Below are 25,062 nucleotides of genomic sequence, written 5' to 3' on the forward strand. Positions count from 1 at the left end.
GAGGTTAACTCTCAACATAAGTACATCCGGGGTTTCTACCATGGTCTCCTCCATTGCTACTGCTACACCACCTTTCATGATGGGGGAAGGACCAGTGCAAGGGTTGCTCATGTGGTCATCTGTGGTTTGAAGAGGACAGCTTCAGGGCAGCTTATGGTGGAAGCAACAGTACCACCAGAGGTAGAGGGTTAATAGAAGCAGCTACACCTCTCAGGAAGAAACTTAGGCATATATAGGCATATAGTGTTAGTTGCTCAGCTGTGTCCAACTCTTTGTGACCCCATGGACTGTAGCCCTCCAGGCTCCTCTGTTTATGGGATTTCCCATACAAGGATACTGGAGTGGGTTGCCATTTTCTTCTCCAGGGGATCTCTCCTACCCAGGGATCAAACCCAGGTCTCCTGCATTGCAGGCAGATTTTTTCCGATCTGAGCCACCAGGGAAGCCCCAGGAAGAAACATAGTTTGGCATAAACCCAAGCTGCTCTAAAAGAGATACAGATAATCAAGGAGCATCATCTTGAGCAACTGAAATACTTTAAGGTTTGTAAAAACCATCATAATGGTCAGGGACTAGGTGGTGGGAAAATGAAGCCCCGTGTAGCAATAACTCTTCACATAAAAATAATCAGAGCAAAGCAGCTTATCAAAGATAGACAGCAGTGGAGTTTTAGAACTAAGTTTTCCAAGAGAAGTAGAGAGATTTGATAATGTTAGAAATTTCCACAGGGAAGATTCCCCATGACTGCAGTTGAGAAAATTTGATGGAAAAAGCTTCTCCTGTTGCTTTTAGCCAATCTTTTCCTCAGATTTCCAAATAAGAACTTGACTTTTCTCTGGTATCTTGACTTGTCTGATTGCCTTTGCAGGAGGCTGACTTTTCTTCACAAAAATTGTTACATGCCATGTGACTACCATTGATTGTCTGCTATTGCAACCAAGTTCTGGAAAACACACTGACCCCCATTTCAGGCCAGCACTGCAGTCAGTTCCCCCTGTATGTCCATCCTTCACAGTGCAGACTCAGAGGAAATCCTCCTCTGACAGCTGGGCTGCTGGATGGAGCCAGAGGTGGTCACGTCCATCTGCTCTTTCCTGAGAACAGATGTTTGGTATCGGCATCCTTACAGGTTGGTGCCAAGCCATCCTGAATTTACAGCATCTAGATTAGAAACCAGCTGGGAGGACAACTCAGAGGGGGTTGTGTGTGAGTGTGTAGAAGGCAGGGAGGTAAGAATGATGTGCTTTCAAACTCTGATTAACACGTGTGTGGAATCTAGAAATATGGTATAGATGATCCTGTTTGCAAAATAGAAATAAACACAGACATAGAGAACAAATGTATGGATACCAAGTGGGAGAGGGAGGCAGTGGGAAGAATTGGGAGATTGGGATGGACATATATACGCTATTGATACTGCCTATAAAATACATAACTAATGAGAACCTACTGAATAGCACAGGGAACTACTCTGTGCTCTGGAGTGACCTGAATGGCAAGGAAATCCAATAAAGGAGGGCATACGTGCATGTATGGCTGGGCTTCCCTGGTGGCTCAGGTGATAAAGAATCCTCCTGCAATGCGGAAGACAATGGGTTCGATCCCTGGGTCTGGAAGATCCCCTGGAGGAGGGCATGGCAACCCACCCCGGTACTCTTGCCTGGAGAATTCCATGGACAGAGGAGTCTAGCAGGCTACAGTCCATGGGGTCCAAATAGTCAGACATGACTGAGTGACTAAGCACAGCACATGGCTGATGCATTTTGCTGTACAGCAGAAACTAATACAATTATAAAGCAGCTATACTCCAATAAAAATTAATTAAAAAATAAAAGACACAAAAATACATTTACAAAATAATAATAAGTAAAAGCCAACAACCTCCAGCAATGTATCAGTAAACTGCAGCCAGGGAACCACCATTCATCCCATCACTCCTCCACTTCCTGACCGAACAACTGAAGACTAATAAAATGATAGCTCTCTGGCTGGATCCTATTTTGACTCGTCCTCAATTGGCTTTCACACCTTCATATTCATCTAGGTGTCTGTGTGTCTGTCTCTATGCTACACAGAGCCAGGTGCTGATGACCTGCTCGGAGCAATGACTGGCTCACTTTTCCCATTACTGAGCGTGCAGTTCTGTTCCCATCAGTCCCTGGAAAGGTAGCTCTTTGTGCACATTAACCCTGCAGGGTGGCCTCAAGCCTCCAGAGCACTAAATAATAAAGCACTCAGCCCCTCTGTGTGGTCCCCAAGGACAGCTGGTGTCCCCGCCTGCCTGCCTTACTTGGCACCCAGCGGGCAGCACCCAGGGCTCACTGTTCTCCCTGGCTTGGAGTTCCTTCCCCCAGTCTCGGCATTCATGACATTCTGATCCATCCTAGGTGATGATTATCCCTTTTGGGGACTATATGAGAACATATCCTACAGCTGCTGCTCAGTCACTCAGTCATGTCCGACTCTGTGACCCCATGGACTGTATAGCCCACCAGGCTCCTCTGTCCATGGGATTTCCCAAGCAAGAATACTGGAGTGGGCTGCCATTGCCTTCTTCAGGGGATCTTCCTGATCCAAGGATCTATCCCGGGTCTCCTGCATTGCGGGCAGATTCTCTACTGTCTGAGCCACCAGGGAAATGTGTAGTTATTTGACCAGTAGCAGTGAGATGGCTGTGTTTATACAGCTCACACAGTTGTGACTCATTCCTACTCTGGCCAGTCGATGCACCCCTGTCTACTAGGCAAGAACGTGGCCACCAGCGCTGCAGCTGGCCACATGCAAGAGAGGCTCCTTGCCCATGTTCAGTTATCTGTCCTGTGCCTCCCTGGAGACACAGGGGTCCTCTTATTTGACACACGACCTTGCACACTGCCCCCAGAGCTTATGGAGCCTGGTTCACATAAAACCTTTTCCAAAATGAGAAAGCTCATATCCAAACGGTACCCTCCAGGGAAGTTATCAATTCCTGTCTTTCCAAGAAACTCAGGATTTTTCTCAGTACTTGTCATCGGTGTGAACGGCATGAAAATTCATTTCTGTAGAGGTGTGGAGTTACAGAGCATCTCCCCCCCCAAAAAATTAATCAGCATGAATAAAGGTAGCTTCATTTGGCCCTGTCCCCAAGAGGAAGTATCCACTGATTTTAAAATTAAAGATAATGAACATAAACCAAGTTTAATGTCAAATACGTATCTTTCACTTTATAGTCACATCAAAAATATGTATAAGTTGCAAGTTATGACAGGTTCTGGGAAGAAACAAGACATAAGAAAGCTTCTTTCTATGCCGACAGTGCTCTGGCAGAGGTGGTGAATGTTCTTAAAACCTGCCAGACTTTCTGTACAAAGTGTGGCAAGCGCCAGCTGCACAGAGTGACACAGTACAAGAAAGGCAAGGATTCTCTGTATGCACAGGGAAAGTGGCGTTATGACAGGAAGCAGAGCGCCTATGGTGGGCAGACTCAGCCAATTTTCCAGAAAAAGGCTAAAACTACAAAAAGGCTGTACTGAAGCTTGAATGTGCTGAGCCCAACTGCAGATCTAGTATTAGTCATTCAGTCGTGTCCGACTCTTTGCAACGCTATGGACTGTAAACCGCTGGGCTCCTCTATCCATGGGATTCTCCAGGCAAGAATATTGGAATGGGTTGCCATTTCCTCCTCCAGGGGATCTTCCGCACCCAGGGATCGAACCTGAGTCTCCCACATTGTAGGCAGATTCCTTACTGCTGAGCCACCTGGGAAGTAGATCTAGGAGAATGCTGACTGTTAAGAGATGCAAGCATTTTTGATCTGGGGGGAGATAAGAGAAAGGGCCAATTGATCCAGTTTTGAGCTTCATATTTTGTTTATTATGAAGACAATAAAAATTTGAGATTGTTTACTTAAAAAAGGAAAGAAAGAATGTACAAAACAGTCAAGCACACACACACACAGCACACACACCCCAGAAGTGACCCAGTCAGACTTAAAAAAGCAATAGAAAAAGAGACATTGATAGGACCATCAGGAGATGAACTTTGGAATAACATCACTGTCTTATCATTTGATTTCATTCTGCCTTGAGGGTAGTTACCCTCAGGCAACTGCTAACTTATCTCCAAACATCTGCTAAAAAAAAAAAAAAAATTTTTTTTAAGGATCCCCAAACTCAAACTGTTCAGCCTAGACTAATTGATCCATCATTAAAAGAGTGGCAACTAGACATCACCACCTCCAGAGGCGATGCAACAAGAAGACATGGCACCATCTATGAAATATCTTGGACTAACTGATCTTGGACTGAAAGTGTAAAAATACAATAACAGAGTAAGTTAAACTTCACCACAAGGAAGTAATCAAGCAATCTAGAATGTGGGAAATAGCATAGGGAAAATGGGAAGAAAAAAAAATGTGGGGGTGAGGGAACTCATAAAATTTAAAAGAGATTTGAAAGACCTATTGGGCTTCTCTTGTGGCTCAGTAGTAAAGAATCCACCTATCAATGCAGGAAACTCAGGTTAGATCCCTGATCAGGGAAGATCCCCTGGAGAAGGAAATGGCAACCCACTCCAGTATTCTTGCCTGGAGAATCCTATGGATGGAGGAGCCTGCAGGCTACAGTCCATGGGGATGCAAAAGAGTCAGATATGACTTAGCCACTAAACAAGAACAACAAGGAAAAATCACTGAGCTAGGGAATCATCACTTGGATGTGCCCATAAGTGACACATATGACATGATGTCTAAGATTTGCTTTTAAATACTCTAGCTAAAAAAATAAAAATGTTGCGTGAATACCTGAAACTTAATTAGATCATTTTTATTTTAGTTGATTCTGGATGGTGAGTAAACAAGGATTCATAATAGCATTCTCTTTACTTCTATATATGTTTGATTTTTAAAAATCCATCTGTTAATAAAAACTTTAGGCATGGTTGTCAACAAGCTTTCCTGTCAATGCCTGCTTTCAAAGTTGCTCTACTGTCTTCTTAGAAAACTCCTTGCAGGCATATTTCCCGATGCCTGAGGAAACACTCCAGAATTCCTACCAGGAATCCTTGGAACAGTCTCAGCCTACTTCACTGTTTTTTCAGTAAATGTTGCTAAATCCCCAGGGCAGAAAAGAGTACCTATATGGGGCTTCCCTGGTGCTCCAGTGGTTAAGATCCCATCTTGCAATGCAAAGGACACTGGTTTGATTCCTGGTCCAAGAGGATCCAATTTGCCAAGAAAAACTAAGCCCATGTACCACAACCACTGAGCCTGTGCCCTAGAGCCTGAGAGCCCCAACTACTGAAGCCCACATGCCTGTGCTCTGTAACAAGGAAGCCACCACAATGAGAACTTGTGCACTGCAGCAAGGAGTAGCCCTTACTCACTGCAACTAGAGGAAACTTACGTGCAGCAAAGACCCAGCACAGCCAGATAATAAAATAAATAAAAGTTTTTTTTAAAAAAAGAAAATAGCTATAAGCAGAGGTTCAGTTCAGTTCAGTTGCTCAGTTGTGTCCAACTCTTTGTGACCCCATGGACTGCAGCACGCCAGGCCTCCCTGTCCCAGAGTTTACTCAAACTCATGTCCATTGAGTCGGTGATGCCATCCAACCATCTCATCCTCTCTCATCCCCTTTTCCTCCCACTTCCAATCTTTCCCAGGATCAGGGTCTTTTCCAGTGAGTCAGTTCTTCGCATCAGGTGGCCAAAGGATTGGAGTTTCAGTTTCAGCATCAGTCCTTCCAATGAATATTCAGGACTGATGTCCTTTAGGATGGACTGGTTGAATCTCCTTGCTGTCCAAGGAACTCTCAAGAGTCTTCTCCAACAACACAGTTCAAAAACATCAATTCTTCAGTGCTCAGCTTTCTTTATATTCCAACTCTCACATTCATACATGACCACTGGAAAAACCGTAGCTTTGACTAGATGGACCTTTGTTGCAAAGTAATGTCTCTTCTTCTTAATAAGCTGTCTAGGCTGGTCATAACTTTTCTTCCCAGAAGCAAGCAACTTTTAATTTCATGGCTGCAGTCACCATCTGCAGTGATTTTGGAACCCAAAAAGATAAAGTCTGTCACTGTTTCCCCATCTATTTGCCATGAAGTAATGGGACCAGATGCCAGAATCTTAGTTTTCTGAATGTTGAATTTTAAGCCAACTTTTTCATTTCACTCTTTCACTTTCATCACATGAAAGATAAATGTAGGGAAGTGAGAGTAAGATGAATTGGGGGTGTGGATTGTCACATATACATTATTGATACTAGGACATGGAACATATAGGACATGGAACAACAGACTGGTTCCAAATAGGAAAAGGAGTGCATCAAGGCTGTATATTGTCACCCTGCTTATTTAACTTATATGCAGAGTACATCATGAGAAATGCTGGGCTGGAAGAAGCACAAGCTGGAATCAAGATTGCCGGGAGAAATATCAATAACCTCAGATATGCAGATGACACCACCCTTATGGCAGAAAGTGAAGAGGAACTAAAAAGCCTCTTGAAAGTGAAAGTGGAGAGTGAAAAAGTTGGCTTAAAGCTCGATATTCAGAAAATGAAGATCATGGCATCTGGTATTACTTCATGGGAATCTGGTATCACTTCATGGGAAATAGATGGAGAAACAGTGGAAACAGTGTCAGACTTTATTTTTGGGGACTCCAAAATCACTGCAGATGGTGACTGCGGCCATGAAATTTTAAAAGACGCTTACTCCTTGGAAGAAAAGTTATGACCAACCTAGAGAGCATATTGAAAAGCAGAGACATTACTTTGCCAACAAAGGTCCATCTAGTCAAGGCTATGGTTTTCCAGTGGTCATGTATGGATGTGAGAGTTGGACTGTGAAGAAAGCTGAGTGCTGAAAAATTGATGCTTTTGAACTGTGGTGTTGGAGAAGACTCTTGAGAGTCCCTTGGACTGCAAGGAGATCCAACCAGTCCATTCTGAAGGAGATCAGCCCTGGGATTTCTTTGGAAGGAATGATGCTAAAGCTGAAACTCCAGTACTTTGGCCACCTCATTCCAAGAGTTGACTCATTGGAAAAGACTCTGATGCTGGGAGGGATTGGGGACAGGAGGAGAAGGGGACGACAGAGGATGAGATGGCTGGATGGCATCACCGACTCGATGGACGTGAGTCTGAGTGAACTCTGGGAGTTGGTGATGGACAGGGAGGCCTGGCGTGCTGCAATTCATGGGGTCGCAAAGAGTCGGACACGACTGAGCAACTGAACTGAACTGAATTGATAAGACAGACAACTAAGTGAGAATGTGCTGTATAGCCCAGGGAACTGTACTCGGTTTTCTGTGGTGACCTAAATGGGAAGGAAATCCAAAAAAGAAGAGATATATGTATACGTATAGCTGAGTCACCTTGCCATATAATAGAAACTAACACATCATTGTAAATCAACTATACTCCAATAAAAATTAATTTTTTAAAAAAGGTAAAAATTTAAAAGATTTTTTAAAAAACAATATGAGCAGGTACCTAGATGTTCCCCTAACCACACACCCCCACCACCACCAATACTATTTGCTAACAAGGAAAACATCCTCCTCCACTGTCTATCCCATTCTAGAAGAGTCATCTGTTGGATGGATGAATAAACCTCCATAACTTGACTCTCAAATAAATCTTCGGACTAAAAGATTTATAAAGCCACAACAATTCCACCATTTAATTTCACCCTTTTATCTTTCCTTGTTAAGCTGCAGTGGAGTAAAAGGGCTAGGCATTTGGGCTACATCTTTCAGAATGTAGAGAAATAGGAGGGCACAGAAAATGTGATAAGTAGTAAGGAGGGAACGGAGGGGTCCCACCCCTGATGACTGAGAAGGGAACAGAATTTACAGGGATAAGGGTGGCTACCAAAAGGCAAAACTGGAAAGCTGGATCTTTTTTTCAGCTATTTCAAGTTATGACTAAAAAGTCTATATTCCAAGTCATAGAGAGAGTCATCAAACTGAGTTAATGGGAGAGAACTGCTGGATGGGGAGATAAAATAAGCATGAAAGACGGTCTCCACTGGCACCCTGCTTATAATTTAGTTGGAGGGAGAAAACTTATGGAGCTGAGTGAAACAGTTGCTTGTGAGGCTGAATGCTGTTCGCCCCACGTGGGGTCCAGTCATAGTGTGTGAGTTGCCATGAGCAGTATGAGCAAGCAACACCACTGAGGTGGAAGTGGGGACTTCAAGGAGGAGAAGAAATATCCACTGACCTCAAAGATAAGTAGTTTTGGACCAGCTAAGACTTCTCACAAGAGAGAAACAGAGCAGAAGTATGCAACAAATATTTGCCAGGTGTCAGTCATGTAGCAGACACTGTGTTGAAGCTGATACTGTATGAAGATGCTGTAACTAAAGCCCTCACTTTCCCAAGGCTAATTACTGGTACAGGGTCTGAAAGGTGCAGCATCTTTATCAAATGTGTGGAGACAAGGACGACTGGAGATGAGAGTGTGTATTCCAGAGAAACAGAATCAATAGGGTGTGTGTGTGTGTGTGTGTGTGTGGAGAGAGAGAGAGAGAGATTTTAATAAATCTGCTCATGTGATTATGGGGCTGGCAAGTCTAAATCTGCAGAGTAGGCAGGCAGACTAGAGAGCCAGGAAGAGTTGACATTGCATCTTGAGTCCAAAGGCAGTCTGGAGGCAAAATTCCTTCTTCCTCCAGGGACCTTAGTCTTTTCTCTTAACACCTTCAACTGATTGAACACAATCCACCCACATTATGGAGAGAATTTACTTTACTCAGTCTATTGATTTAAAGGTTAATCGCTTTAAAAAAAAATGCCATCACAGTGACTTTTAGACTTGTGTTTGACCAAATATCTGGCTGCTATGACCTAGCCAAGTTGACACATTAAGTTAACCATCACAGGGCTTCCCTGGTGGCTCAGTGGTAAAGAATCCACCTGCCAATGCAGGAGACACGGGTTCAATCCCCGGTCCAGGAGCAGCTAAGCCAGGCACCACAACTACTGAAACCCATGTACCCTAAAGCCCGTGCTCTGCAACAAAAGAAGCCACCACAGTGAGAGGTCTGTGCACCGCAACTAGAGAAAAGCCTGCTCGCAGCAAGGAAGAGCCAGCACAGTGAAAAATAAATAAATTAAAGTATTTTTTTTAATTAACCATCACAGAGTGGGATGTATGTAAGGGCCATAGGTGGTGTGAAAGCCACCTATGTGTTTATGATTCTTGAGCAGTCAACTAGCAGAAGCCTATAGGTTAGGTTAGGGGCGTATCTGGCCGTTTGGAGACAACACCACCCTGTCGTCTTTACCCCAAGGTCACCAAAGACAACACCCTTACTTCACCCCCTTATCTTCTTGTGGCTGGCACTTCCTTCCCAGGAAGCCAAGTTCCACCCTCTGATGTTTACACCTGCTCACCCACCCTGATCCGAAAAGCAGGGAACCCTGGTGTTTTGGTTGCTGACTCTACAGCCAGGAACCCAGACAGCACAAGTCACATTTTGCCTTTTATAAAGCCCGGGTAAATAGAAAGGAAATTTCATTTTCAATTTTGAAGTCTTTTAAAGCCATTCATATTTTCTGTTTTAGGTCGAAATAAGTAACGACACTGACTCTGAAACGCAGCTGCTGAATTTGACTTAGGAAGCCAAGCACCACTGACAGCACTCTCTGCATCAGCACGTCTCACTTCCTTCCAGAGGGTGGACTGCACCTCCCCGCTTTTCCACAAGTCACGGAGTTCTCCGGGCACCGCCTACGTATTAGTAGCCTTGTTCGCTAGATGAGTTGTAGGTGCTTGGGTGGGTATTTTTTCAGTCGTTTCCTTCTTATATGAAGACTTGTAAATTGTACCCCCAGAATCGGTTTTTAGTTTTTTAACAATATTTAATGTGAGGCATGCGACATGAAAGAAACATTCTGTGAAAACCTTCCACAGTCAATTCTAAGAGAAATGTGGGTTTGTAGAGTTGAGGTGTCAGGTCCCCATTGCTGCCTGCGGTGACCCCAGACCTGAAAGAGTTTCACATGGTAGACGTCACCCAGGGTTTCTCAGCAGCAAGCTAGATGCCATGACAGCTGATAAATGAGTACAGAGAGTAGATGAGGCTTTCAGACTGAGTATGGATCAATTGTTCACCACCACCAGACAAAACAGGGAGTCCTCCTTTGTTCTCAACTTTCCAAAACCCAGATTAATAGTATGGCAATCTAAATGTTCAGATGTGTGAATGACATCTTGTTCTTCCTGTGTTCTGAAAAATTATATATCATGGGTGTAAGAAAGAGTGAAATGACCAGTAGTACATCTTTGCCCTTTGGAGGGAATCTGGGCATCTCTGAGGTTCAGATTTTTACCCTTTATCCCAGACCTGCCATTGGCACCCAGACCTACATATACAGCTTATAGGTTCATGGGACAGAAATCACAACCATAAATCTGCAATCAGAAGTGTTGCTCTTAATATATTCCAAAAAAGTATCAAAATGGCATGGAGTTCTCTATATACTTCTAAAGAAGTATATATACTTCTATTGGTTCTTCATCAACTTTTCTTTCTTCTAACCTATTCCAATAACCAAGAAAGTAATACGGGAAACATAATTTCCCATGGAAGAAAAGGACTGTCTTGAAAACTCATCACATTTTTCCATTCTTATCTTTCAATTACTATTTCCCACATCAAAATAAGCTTTGCTCACTTTGTGTAACAACCAGGACTGGTCCTCCTAGAGGCCATGAAATTGGGTACATGCACTATTTAATCCAGAAGTTGTTAACCTGGCCCATGAACCTCTAAGTCGGTCTACAACCCATCTTAAATGGTGTCTACTTTTTTGTATTTCTATAGAGGCTTTCGTTTCCTACTTCTTCTTCCAAGTCCATATATCTTATGAGATCGCCTTAAGACTGAGAATTTATGCAATAAAGTCCGCCCTGGTTCTTGACAAACAGTGTGGGCTTTCTGGAGGCCTGCTAGACTCACAGCCTCCTCTGGACTCTGTCTCCCATCAGTCAGCTGACACCCACTGAATCCCATCACTTTTCATTCCACTGAATAAACCCAAATTAAAAATGAACAGGAGGTAGCAGGGAGTGGGGAGAAAGACCAGTCCAAGTCACCTTGTACAGTTGAGGGAGGTGAATCCTCGGGGATTTGCTGATGTATCCAGAGTCCTGCGGTGTCCAGAGGGCATGTTTTGTGGCCCAAGGAAGGAGAAACTGGAGGACAAAGACAGGGAGGGGCTTGGGTCCCCAGCCCACCCCTGTGGTCTTGGAGAGTGTCTCAGCCCTAGAGAATTCCTCATCTGTAAGTATAACAACAATCCCTCCCTCCCAAGGGTAAGGTGAAGATTAGTTGGAAATGTACCACAATTAAAAGAGGCAGTTCTCACTGTCATGTCAGAGCAACAAGTTGGATCCTGTCTGGAGCTCTTGCTACCCATTCAAGTACTGTGAAAACCTCATGCAAACTCCAAACTCTTGCAAGTTTCCTAAAAAATAGCTTGAAAAAATTGCCCATATTTAAGAGATTAGAAATAATATTCACTCAACAGCGCGTTTCTTAATTTACAAGTAATTTTTACCTTCAAATCCAAGATGAATGCATAGTATTACTAGAGAGGAAGCTAATAGAATATGTAAAAAAAAAATGTAGAAAATCAGTAAGACAGAAGAATAAAATTAACATTTAAATATTTTAAACTGTCATTTCATCCCCTCCACACATACACACACACACACAAACAAAACACAGTGAACACTTCACAAAATATTACCACACTAACTTGCGTTGCCTTCATATAAATTTGAACATACTTCTACGAAGCACTGCAGAGTCCTAGATCTTGTCTAACTGAAGATTTGAGGAGGAAATCCTTTTATTAGTCATCTTTCTATGGATATTCAATATATGGAACTACTTGATATGGTATGTGTGTTTTTAGTTTTTAATCTTTCTTCATTGAAATTATCACTGTTTCAAACCCCAATGCTGTCAATCCATAATGATAATTCTAAAGTTCCAGGAAAGTTGCCACTCATCAGAAGCAAACCAGATAGGTCCCCTGTCTGCTCTCCCTCCCCTGGAGCTCCTCCGTACCTCTCCTGGTCCCACCAGTCTTCAGAAGTTATGCTTTCTTAAGACCAATGGATGAAAAGATGCACAGGCTTGTGCAGTAGCACTCAGCAGCCACTCCTTGAACTGGGTAATTCCGACACAAAACTGTCAAGCTTGCTGCCTCTTTGTTGTTCAGTCGCTCAGTCATGTCTGACTCTGTGAACCCTGGACTGTAGCCCTGGACTAGACTCCTCTGTCCATGAAATTTTCCAGGCAAGAATACTGGAGTGGTTTGCTATTTTCTTCTCCAGGGGATCTCCCCAACCCAGGGATGGAGCCTCTGTCTCCTGCATTGGCAGGAGGATTCTTTACCGCTGAGCCACCAGGGAAGCCCCTTCCTGCCTCTTAGAAGTGAGCATTTCCAGCTTTTGCAGCTTCCTGTTTTAGAGAATCCACGCTGCACCATGCATCACACACCAGCACTTTCGACAAAGACACGTTCACTGTTATGTACGTTCCTGCCTCATCTTGACTTCTCTGTGTGCAAGTGTGTGTCTGGTCAAAGTGAGGGAAAATGAACATGTGTTTTTAGCCTGGGTCCATTGGATAGAATTTCCTCATCCTAGAAGATGATCCAGCTCCAGGTTCAAGCTCTCTTCTCAGAAGTGGCCCCAGTAAAGCTGGAGATGGGACACCCAGTGCCCATGTGCCCCTTAGCAGTTCTCACGGTCATGAGCGCTGATTAGAATGGAGATGGGGAAAGTTAAAACCACTTTATTTTTCCCTCTTTGAACCATCCTGGCATTGTGTCTCGTGAGCTTTGTCCACCCCTACCCCAGACTGAGTCTTCCATCTCACATCAATGACTTTTCCTTTTATAAGTGTCTTCTGCAGCCGTTGTGCAGTTAAGATGCTTTCTAATTTACTTTCAAGGTAGCAGAAGTAAAGCAGGGGAATTACAGCAGAGGAGGGGCTGAATTAGAAAGTTCCCAAGAGACAGAATACATATGGGGTATGGAACAGCCTCAGACAGATTTCTCTGATTTCGCTTTATCTGCCTGGAGTTGGGGCAGAAAGATGCAGAAAGGGCTATTCCCCTGCTGCTCATCAAACGTGCGTTCGATGTCAGTTTCCTTCGGGTCAGTTTCCAAAGGTCACAGTGCAGATAATGATTCAGCATTCTTTATTTTCTACTATTCTTATAGAATCTGGTTTCTTCTCAGCTGCACTGAAATGTTATCTTAAAGACTTCTGTTTTCTTCTCTGCCTTTGTCCAAGGATAGAGAAGCACCTGGGAAGGCTGGAATAAAGTGAAGGTATTATTTAAAAAAAAAAAAAAGGAGAAATTTCTCTTAGGAAAAGCTCTAAGATAGTACATCCACAAGTGTCTTAGCCTGCCACCTGCTGTACAACGTCAGGGTATGTGTCCTTGAAACAAAAACTTGTGTCCATCACTCCAAGCTGAGAGGCTATTGGCTTACCTGTTTTGAAGATAACTTGACATCCTGCCTAGGAAAACACTGACTTCCTTCTTTTTTCCTCCAGAAAAATAAGCCCTACTATTTCCTGTAGTAGTGTAGTGACACTAGTGGTAAAGAGCCCACTGCCACTTGCGGAGGCATAAAGGACACGAGGATGCCCTGGGGGAGGATGCCCTGGGGGAGGGCACGGCAGTCCACTCCAGTATTCTTGCCTGAAGAAGCCCATGGACAGAGGAACCTGACAGGTGACAGTCCATGGGGTCACAAAGAGTCGGACACGACTGAAGAGACTTAGCACATAGCACACGTTTCCTGTAGACCTAGGTAAGGGAGGCAGCCAGTTTTAAGACGCTGAATCTGGCAAACTATGGCAAGACTACCATCTGTCTCACTTAATGGATGGACCACTCATGACTGAGAGGAATTTGTCTTCATCGACACCAGCTGAAATATACATTGCAAAGCTGGAGAGAACCATCGTGACTCTGCTAAACTGAGGAGGAAGTAAAAACCAAAATTGCTCATTTCAATCTTCGTAAATTAGAAAGGAATCCTGCCAAGAATAAACAGATCTTCACTTCACACCTAATTTTAAAATGTATAATTTCCCAAAATGTGGATTCAGTATGGAGTAAACATTCTGGCTAAGTATTTCTCAAAGGAAATACTCGCTTATAATTTCAGAGTTACATAGTATGTAAATAGGAGAACTTCTGCAGTTGATTAGAATTCAAATGTTCTGACTCGACCTTTTAGCCCAAGTTAGTAGCTCTTCCAATGGATAATTGAATTAAGTAGGAAATAATATCAGTAATTGATCTTTTAAAACTTAGAATGTCTCTTTTTCTTATTTCCTTCCTATTTAAGAGTCATCTGTAACCTTTGCTGGATTGAAGGTCTACCTATGTTCCCTGTTCAAATATTCATGATAAATAAATAAGCCTGTAACTTAAGGATATTATGCCCAAAAGTAGAACTGATAAAGGGAATCACTGCTCACACAACTGCATAGTGTGAAATGCAGAAAGGGAGTGAATGTATCTGAAATATTAGAAGAATGTATTTATAAGTAAATAATTCATCAAAAAACCATTCTCCAAAAATTCACAATTTGTGGGCAGCATTTATCTTTTCATCCTGAAAAACCTTAATTTCTTTATTGTGAGCTAAGTGGAAAAAGGTGACTCGTGAACTTCCACATGTTCAAGCTGGTTTTAGAAAAGGCAGAGGAACCAGAGATCAAATTGCCAACATCTGCTGGATCATGGAAATAGCAAAAGAGTTCCAGAAAAACATCTAGTTCTGCTTTATTGACTATGCCAAAGCCTTTGACGGTGTGGATCACAATAAACTGGGGAAAATTCTGAAAGAGATGGGAATACCAGAACACCTGATCTGCCTCTTAAGAAACCTATATGCAAGTCAGGAAGCAACAGTTAGAACTGGACATGGAACAACAGACTGGTTCCAAATAGGAAAAGGAGTAAGTCAAGGCTGTATATTGTCACCCTGCTTATTTAACTTATATGCAGAGTACCTTTTGAGAAACACTGGGCTGGAAGAAGCACAAACTGGAATCAAGATTGCTGGAAGAAATATCAATAACCTCAGATGTGCAGATGACACCACCCTTATGGCAGAAAGTGAAGAGGAACTCAAAAGCCTCTTGATGAAAGTGAAAGTGGAGAGTGAAAAAGTTGGCTTAAAGCTCAACATTCAGAAAACGAAGATCATGGCATCTGGTCCCATCACATCATGGGAAATAGATGGGGAAACAATGGAAACAATGTCAGACTTTATTTTTGGGGGCTCCAAAATCACTGCAGATGGTGACTTCAGCCATGAAATTAAAAGACACTTACTCCTTGGAAGGAAAGTTATGACCAACCTAGACAGCATATTAAAAAGCAGAGACATTACTTTGCCAACAAAGGTCCCGTCTAGTCAAGGCTATGGTTTTTCCGGTAGTCATGTATGGATGTGAGAGTTGGACTGTGAAGAAAGCTGAGCACCGAAGAATTGATGCTTTTGAACTGTGGTGTTGGAGAAGACTCTTGAGAGTCCCTTGGACTGCAAGGAGATCCAACCAGTCCATTCTAAAGGAGATTGGTCCTGGGTGTTCTTTGGAAGGACTGATGCTAAAGCTGAAACTCCAATACTTTGGCCACCTCATGCGAAGAGTTGACTCATTGGAAAAGACTCTGATGCTGGGAGGGATTGGGGGCAGGAGGAGAAGGGGACGACAGAGAATGAGATGGCTGGATGGCATCACTGACTCAATGGACGTGAGTTTGGGTGAACTCCGGGAGTTGGTGATGGACAGGGAGGCCTGGCGTGCTGCGATTTATGGGGTCGCAAAGAGTCGGACACGACTGAGTGACTGAACTGCACTGAACTGAAGTGAAAAAAAAAAACTCCATTACTCGAAGGTAGGTAAATCTTCTTAAATATGGATATTTGTAGAGAAGTTTGGTGCCAAGTGATACATAAATCATCTTTCATGGAGTTGCAGGCATATAAAGAGCAAGAAATACATGAGATACTGAAATATTCAAAGAATTCCAAATATGTTTTGGCCTGAAACTGATAACTAAATTAAGTAAAAAGAAGAAGGAGAAATAAGAAGAAAAGAAAGGAAGGAGTAAAGAAGAAAAGAAAGAGAAAGACGAGAGGAGGGAGGAAGAAGGAGGGAAGAATTCAAATCTGAAATTCTACCTAATTTGGATTTGGACGCATCAGTCCTTAACTTGGGGTTATTGTTCTTGTTTCTTTGGTTGACTGAAAACTTGGACCATTTTCCATTTAGCACACACTTTTCCTTTGCTCTCTAGAATTAAGTTATTTTTACAACAGTTTGAAGAAACCAATTATCTAGTTATTCTCATAAAATTGCTTTGGCAGTCAACCTTGCCAGTCTGTATTTGTTAGGATTAGGGTTACCTACGGAGAAGGCAATGGCACCCCACTCCAGTACTCTTGCCTGGAAAATCCCATGGATGGAGGAGCCTGGTAGGCTGCAGTCCATGGGGTCTCGAAGAGTCAGACATGACTGGGCGACTTCACTTTCACTTTTCACTTTTATGCATTGGAGAAGGAAATGGCAACCCACTCCATTGTTCTTGCCTGGAGAATCCCAGGGACAGGGGAGCCTGGTGGGCTGCTGTCTATGGGGTCGCACAGAGTTGGACACGACTGAAGTGACTTAGCAGCAGCAGCAGCAGCAGCAGAGTTACCTAGGGCTTCCCAGGTGGCTCGATGGTAAAGAATCTGCATGCAGTGCAGGAAACCTGGGTTTGATCCCTGGGTTGGGAAGATCCCCTGGAGAAGGGAATGGCTACCCACTCCAGTATTCTTGCCTGGAGAATCCCATGGACAGAGGAGCCTGGAGGGCTATGGTCCATGAGGTCACAAAGAGTCGGACACAACTAAGCAACTAAAGAGCAGCAGCAGCAATGTTACCTACAAATGACAGAAAAGAAAACTGGCAGTGACTTCAATAAGATCCAGGTCTATATCTCTTCATATTTCAAAATCCTGGAGATAGTCAGCGAAGACCTGGACTTGGGTTCCCTAGAGACAGGGACCCAGGCTCCTCCTCTCTCATTGCTTCAGTATGTCTCCTGCCATTCTCAAGATCATAACATGATTCTAGATGGCTGCCAAAGTTCCAACCATTGTTTTTGTACTCCAGCTAAAAAGGGGACAGAGAATGGTGCTTCTTTCACTTAAGGATACGTCTCACATGTTGCACACACTACTTGGTTCATCCCAAGTTCATCTGCAAGGAAAGCTAGAAATTGTAGTCTTAATCAGCTGTGGCCTTGTGCTCATCTAAAATTTAGGGGTTTGATTTCTTAGTAACAAAGGGAAATGTATACAGAAGAATGTTTAGCAGTCTCTGACACACAGTTCAGACTAGTGGGCATGGTTTTTTTGGAAGAATATTTTCACTTACTTTGATTACAATGCATTATTAAAAAATACATATATTCTTCAATACTGTGAGAAATTATCAACTCTGTGAAATGAGATTTCTACCTCATCTTTCTGCCTTTCTTCTTAGAAATAAAATAATAAACCTATGACACAAGATCTTTCTATGTTTCCCATAATTCTGCAGAATATATTTTAACTTTCCTTCTCTGGAAATTAAATTGCAATCTAATGTATTGCTTGGTTTTCATTGTTCTGCTACAAACATACGTTAATTCTTCTATGATCATAACTCTTCTTGTGGCAGCGCCTTTTCTTCTGATTTGATTGGGTGTGCCATTATTTTCTTTTCATTCAATTCACCAAGTATGTAATGGACATTGGTGATTAGGGAGATGGGGAAGGACATTCAAATGAAAAATATATGACCCTTCCTTTTCTGTTATTTTCTCTCAGTAAAAGTTGGGCTTGTGTTTCCTTTCAACCTCTAAGAACATAATATTGGCTAGAGACGAATGGGTACAGTCATCCTTCTGTATCCATGAGAAACTGGTTCCAGGAGCCCTCACAGAAACCAAAATCCTCCAAGCTCAAGTCCCTTAAATAAGGTGACACAAACAGTAAAAACAGTCACCCCCCTCCCCGTTCCTGCACCCATACTCCAGACGGGCAGATGTGGAAACCCGTGGAGACAAAGGGTGTATTTTAAACTACTTGGTAGTCTGTTTCTCTAAGGATACATACAGTTGAGGGAAATCCTAAACTGTTTTTGTAATTAGATTTTATCATATGTTCCTCCAAGACTCTGTGAGTCAGTGAGTGTGTGTGTGTGTATGAGTGACAGAGAAACAGAGAGAAACCTTCCAGGTACCACTCATTAAACAATATTCCTCAAAATGATTTCTGTTGCTGAAAAGTGTTAGTTATAGTCCCTCATACCTCGTACCTGCAAAGCTGGCTGCTGACACTGATCACCAAGATAAGATTGGTCCACTTGTCCATGTTCAACACATACATACACACACCAACTTCACTGAGCATGTCCTTTTTTAAATAATGTACATGTGGGCCATGTTCCTGAAGGATAAATAGTATAAAATTGTTTTAGGGATTGAGAGCTAAAAGAAGAAAGATGCCTGAGACGTATATTCTTTTCTCTGCAAGATCAGGCTGTTGCCTTGAAAGGACCTCAGCCATTGGTTTGCTCAGTTCAGGGATGAGGAGACAGATGGAGGCTGGTATCTGCAGAGGCTTGCCCTCCTCCTACCCAGTCTGCTAGACAAGCTGTCGGTCCAGCCTTCTTTTCTTTCCATTGGGTGGTCATTGGCTATCATGAGTCTGGACTGAACCATCCCTTGGCTGTTGATGGAAATCTTATGATTTTTTTCATCTGGGCTCTGGCTGATGGCTCCTCCCACTCCACGTTTCCTCTGCCTGTATCTGAGCATCAGCGAGTCCCAACCAGTGGCCTTGCCTCTTGTCACTTTGTCTTCACAGGACCAAAAAACATCTCAGACCTCAGACAGCTGCTCTTCACTTCCCAAAAGACAGAACTGCTCTGTCCTGCCTACCTTCTTCTTTCTTTATTCTAAAGAAATATGATTCTATCTGCCCCAGTCGAGCCTTCTCCTGCCTTTTTTGTCAACCGACAGAGAGTTTCCTTTCAACTACAGTACCAGATATCAGGCTCTTCTCAAGACTTTCATTCTTGAGGAAGTGGTTTTGTAAGTAATTGCTTCAGGTCACTTTTTAACTGCTTCATACGGTTTCCTTTCTTTTAAACCTCTTTTAAAAAAAAAAAAAAAAAGAGGGGAGGGAATTGTTCTTCTGGTGTCTTAACTCTCTTTTAAACCTAAACTAGCAGTCAGTGAATGCACTCCTAACAGAACAGTTTTCTTGGGTCTCCTGTGTAAAATGAAACTAAGAGCCTTGTCATTGAAGTCAGTACACTACAGCACTCAGATCATGGTGGTACAAATAGAATATTCTACATGTGAATGGTAATCAGCTTCTGCTTCCCTCGTCATAACTTGCCTTGTGTTGAGCAGACTTTTCTTTGCATTGTCCAGGGTATTTATTATTCTAAACTGTCACATTTAACCCATGTATTCAACCAATGCCTAGAACTATTTATTTAGGTTTTTCTATGGGTTTTCATTTTTGTCATCACTCTAAGTAACAAAATTTCTTTCCTGTGCTACATATTTTTAAGCAAAATATAATATATAGAGCACCAGGTTAAGTAACTTTAGACATTAGAATCTGGGGCAAGTCATATGGCACGCTTGTTTTTATAGGGCAAGCAAAACTCATTAATTTCACTTTATTTATTATTTTTAAACCACTTGTTTAATGTGGTGAGTTAAGGGGAAAAAAAGATTGATCTTTGGGTTTTTTTAACATCACAAAGAAGAGCCATTGATTACTCAATATCCAAAGTTCACCCAGAAATCGAAATCTCTTTGCCCTCTGGAAAGTTCTTTCTGTGCTGTCAGGCTTACAAGGATTTGGCTCTGAAGTCTCTGAGCCTGAGTCACATTGGTCCCATCAATCTTTGTCAAGAAGGAAGTTTCAGGGGAGGGTCGAGAAGGGGGTCTTCCGATCCTGTTTTATTCTTTCCTCTTTTGCTTCAGGGCCCATGACTGACGACTCTCCTTGAATAATATAAATTCTGCCTGATCTTCACATGTCCATATCTGTAAATATGGGGCCACAAGATAATTAAAGCCTCTTAAGAAAGTGGAGAGCTTTCATTAAAGTTCCCCTGCAAATCTAAGACACCACATGATGGATGCTTAGGGTAGCACAGGATATTCTTAGCATCCATGACAACTGTAATAAGGTTACGTTCTTATGTTCTCATAAAGACATAGCTACTCCAGTTTCCTCCTATATAACTCAAAGGGAGTTTGGGCATTAGCACTTCAAAATACTTCTAAGTCCTTAGGGGAATATTTGAAGTGAAAAGTACTAATTTTCTAAAGCAAAAATACATTTTATTCTCTTTCATAATAACAAAGTTATTGCTCATCTCCTGATAGAAATGTATAGGTGAGAACTGCTGCTGAGACCATCCCAATCTGAAAACACTTAAGGAATTTCTGCCTTTATAGGTAAAAAGGCAAGAAAACATTGTCTTCTCAATTGTGCTTTCCTTTCAGATTTTTCTGAGACTCCTTTATATGAGACAAGAACTCTGCTACCTGGCAACCTCTGCCCACAGCAGAACTGAGAACCAAGAAACAAACAGAAACAGTCTTTGACTACCCCAATAAATGTAACAAAACCCACACTCTGAAACTCCTGAGTTTTTCCCATGGAAAAGCTCTTCAACCCTCTTTTTTTAATACTATTGAGTCAATTTACACACAATTTTAATTATTTTAATGACATTTTCATGTCATGACATTTCATGTATTTTTCAAGTAAAAATTAAAAATTAAACATGGGTATTGTATCCAATTAGAGAAGGCAATGGTAACCCACTCCAGTACTCTTGCCTGGAAAATCCCACGGACGGAGGAGCCTGGTGGGCTGCAGTCCATGGGGTCGCTGAGAGTCAGACACGACTGAGCGACTTCACTTTCACTTTTCATTTTCATGCACTGGAGAAGGAAATGGCAACCCACTCCAGTGTTCTTGCCTGGAGAATCCCAGGGACCGGGGAGCCTGGTGGGCTGCCATCTCTGGGGTTGCACAGAGTCGGACATGACTGAAGCGACTTGGCAGCAGCAGCAGCAGCAGCATTGTATACAATATGCAAAAATACAATAATTTAACATATTCTCCCAAACTAAAAGAACAGAGGTAGAGAACTAATATAAAAAATTCTACAGCACAGTTGTCTGGAGACATTTAAGGTAAGAATGAATGCACTTAGTAGAGTCTGTGGGTAACAATGTATTGCTTCAAGGAATAGCATTTTGTTCATACAGTGATAAATCCAGATTATCAATAAAAACATTTATTGTAAATTAGGAACCCCTTAGTCAAGATACTGTCCTTTCATTTGTCCTAAAATTATAGTATTGATTTTTGCTTATTTACTTTGTCATCTACCAGAAAAATTTTCAAATAACCACACAGATCTTCAATGTCCTTAATTTGAATGGAAACACTTTAAAATGTGGCACTGCTGTGCTCCATATAACCTGCACAACTTTATACATTGGCACTGTGGTGAACAAGTTCTTCTTAAATAATTGGGTACATAAATTTTATTTCAAAAAACTCACCATCCAAAATGGGTAAAATAAAAACACTTGGGTATTCAGAAGGTTAAAGTCTCAGTAACATCAAAGATATCCCTTGAATATTCTGAATAGGAACCATGTTCTAATAAGATCCTCTCTCTGGGGAAAAAAATGAAGAGATTTTCAAGATTGTGGTTCTTGGTATTAGTTCTCTGGCATTCTCCCCTTCAATAAATTTTCCTCCATCTTGTGGTTCCCAAAATATCTCTTCTACTAGGATGCCCTGATATTTTCAGTTGCAAGGATAGTGAAGTCCTGGAGATGTTTCACAGACAAGGTAAGCTTTTGCAGAAAGCATGAGTGTAGCAGGCTTTTTCCATGGGAGGGGTTACCCTCCTTCTCCGTTCACCAAAACAAACTTCTTCCTGGTGCATCCTTGGCCTGTCAGAGCTCTTCTTTCTGATAACAGCAGCATATAGCAAACTGGGATGTGTTGTTACTTCTTCATTCATGAAAAGTCTGATATGCACTTTGGTGTATAAAGTTGACAATATCTAGAAGATACTCCTGCTCTTGAAGTTTCTCTTTGGGTAGGGACCATCCTAGCATTTGGTACACCAGCTCCTCTAGAGAGACAGGATTAGATGACCTCCTTGAAGCCATACCAGCATCCCCTGGTGTTTAGCTATAGCTGCTGCTTCTTTTCAAAACACACGTCTTAGCACCTGCTGCATGTGATGGTCTGGGTGGACACTAGAGAGATGAAGGAAGATCATAACAGGGTTTGCCCACAGGGAGCTCACAGTCAAGAGTATGAAGAAGAGTACTAACCTCACAGCCCTGAACCAACGCCCGCTGGTGCTCTGCACAAGCCAGACCCTCGCGAGGTGGGGGGACTGGGGCTTTGCTTCCTCCAGATTCCAGGTCCCAGCTCACAACCTCACTGTTTCTCCCTATGACTCAGCAAAGGCTCAGCATCTACTTTGCACAAGAAGCTGGGGTAGTAACAAAAACATCTTTGCCTTGAGAAGTTTACAGAAGAAATCCCAATAGCTTTCAGGTAGCTGGTAACTTGCTTTCCTGGGGTCCAGCCTCTAAAAAGGATACCTGTCCACACTATAATACCGAGGTTTCACTAGCTCAGAGGCTGCTCCATCCATCTGGGCCAACCTGTGCCATCTTTTCTGTTGTGACTCTGGATGAAAAGAGCAAAATGGACCAAATGAGCCCCCTACCACTCACGACCTGAGTCACAAATGCCAGGACTGCTGTCACCCCCTCAGACAAACCAAAGCCAGTCTGAAGGGCCTCTGAATTCACATCAAATCTCCTCACAATCAAAAGCAATCACAGTCGCTACTCACTCAAGTAATTTTCTTGCTTCATCTCTGATCATCCGGGGGTGGCAGCGTAGGGTTTCTAGTTTGATAGATCACTGTTTAAATAAAATGCAGAGCAGGCAAGTAAGGGGACAGTAAAGGAGAAAATGCAAGGCTGAAAGCATAGTTGCAGAAATGACACGACATGTAATTATTTCTTTAGTATTATTTCTAACTAACTCAATATTATATTTATTGAAAGCGGCAGAGCAGTATTGAAATGGTGAGAATGCCTCTACGTCTCTTTATCGCTGTAACTAACAGAATTCAAGTTAGTCTGTCCTCACATTGGTAACATCAACTCTGCCATCTTATGGAAAATATGGGAAGTACTTAAAGCATTTTGCTCCATTTCAAAGGCAAGGATCTGCTGGTAAGAGGACATAAGGACATGGCCTATGTATTTCTACATGTTTTTAACCTATCAGATTTTTTTAAAACATCATTTAAAAAAAAAATTTGCCACCAATGTGTATCTCAGTCTCAACACTTCAACTTCATGTATAAATATGGGATAATATTTTGTACCAGTATGAATTTCTACTGCCCCCTAACACTGTGTAGTGACTTCATTGTATATTAACTTCTTTTCTACAGATCTCTGAGCTACCAGGTAAATCAATGAAAAAAGTCAAATTCTGTTAGGAATCATCCTATATGATGTTGGTAGCCTGTGAAAAATGAATGTCTTTTTTCTTATACAAACTATTAACAAGACTTGTTTTCACAATTCCTTTTTACATTTCTGTGCATATAATACCTGTATATTATACTCATATTCTAAAGTGACCAGAAAGTGTTATTTAATAGAAACTGCATAGCTTTTTTTATGTCTCTATGGACCCTTTGACTCTGGAGACTCTTACAATAAATTAGCAGTATAATAGGCTATTGTTTTCAATTATGAATAAAAATGTACATTGAAGTAAAAGATGACTACTGTTTTTAAAAAGATTTTTCCCCATTCCAATCTGTATTCATTATAATAAAATTAGGAAAGGCATGCATCTTGTATGTTCCTTCATTCTTCAGATTTCAAGGGGTTATAGTGAAGTTGCTCAGTCGTGTCCGACTCTTTGCAACCCCATAGACTGTAGCCTACCAGGCTTCTCCGTACATGGGGTTTTTCAGGCAAGAGTACTGGAGTGGGTTGCCTTCTCCTTCTCCAGGGGATCTTCCTGACCCAGGGATCAAACCCAGGTCTCCTGCATTGTAGGCAGACGCTTTACCCTCTGAGCCACCAGGGAAGCCCTCTCTTTCATACACAAATGAAAGTTACATCTCAGGCTACCTGACTATAAGAAACGCAGTCCCTCCCCCATGTATTTCTGAGCATGGCTGAAATTCCAATACTTTGGCCACCTGATGTGAAGAGCTGACTCATTGGAAAAGACCCTGATGCTGGGAAAGATTGAAGGCAGGAGGAGAAGGGGACGACAGAGGATGAGATGTTTGGATGGCATCATCAACTCGATGGACATGGGTTTGGGTGGACTCCGGGAATTGGTGATGGACAGGGAGGCCTGGCGTGCTGTGGTTCATGGGGTCGCAGAGAGTAGAACACAATTAAGTGACTGAACTGAACTGAACCGGGAGGGTTCACATGCCCTACCCATCCACACAGGTGCTACTGGGGGCTCCTTGCAGACAGCTGCTCTGGGCCACTCTGCCAGTGACCCTAACTTTCTGGTAACTTCTCTCGTCCTCACAGTCCACTCCAGGCAACCTCTCTCCAGAGCAGGAAATCAGGCTTTTTTTCAATTCCTAGGCTAAACTGAAACAAGCCCTTGTAATGAATAAATTTTACTAAGGTTTGATGATAAATCAGAGAATTCCATTCCAGAAAGTGTAGCAGTGAAAAGGAAAAAGAGGAATGAGTTTTTTCTTTCCTTTTTCTGAGAACAAAGAAGACAAAGGGAACAGTGAGCAGGACTGAACATTCCTAGTTTGTTTTTACTTTAACTGCTCCTAACTCGGCATGTCTGTAACAAAGTTTGCTTTTCTGCCCCCTAACTCTGCAGGAGCTTCATTTCTCACCTGTTATCCTTTGCTT

The 25,062-nt window shown here is 42.3% G+C and overlaps 1 protein-coding gene across 2 annotated transcripts in view; it reads left to right on the forward strand.

Annotated features, from left to right (window-relative positions):
• The window catches only part of NKAIN3 (sodium/potassium transporting ATPase interacting 3), a 547,290-nt gene extending 523,278 nt beyond the window's left edge, over window positions 1-24,012 (forward strand). For both annotated transcript variants that reach the window (XM_005215496.5, XM_002692693.6), the window contains one exon: window positions 9,553-24,012. In XM_005215496.5, the coding sequence (XP_005215553.1) occupies window positions 9,553-9,562 (10 nt within the window). In that variant the 3' untranslated portion in view covers window positions 9,563-24,012. The remainder of the gene's footprint in view (window positions 1-9,552) is intronic.
• Window positions 24,013-25,062: the final 1,050 nt, after the last annotated feature.

The sequence above is a fragment of the Bos taurus genome, chromosome 14 (genome assembly GCF_002263795.3).
Source record: "Bos taurus isolate L1 Dominette 01449 registration number 42190680 breed Hereford chromosome 14, ARS-UCD2.0, whole genome shotgun sequence".
NCBI lineage: Eukaryota > Metazoa > Chordata > Mammalia > Artiodactyla > Bovidae > Bos > Bos taurus.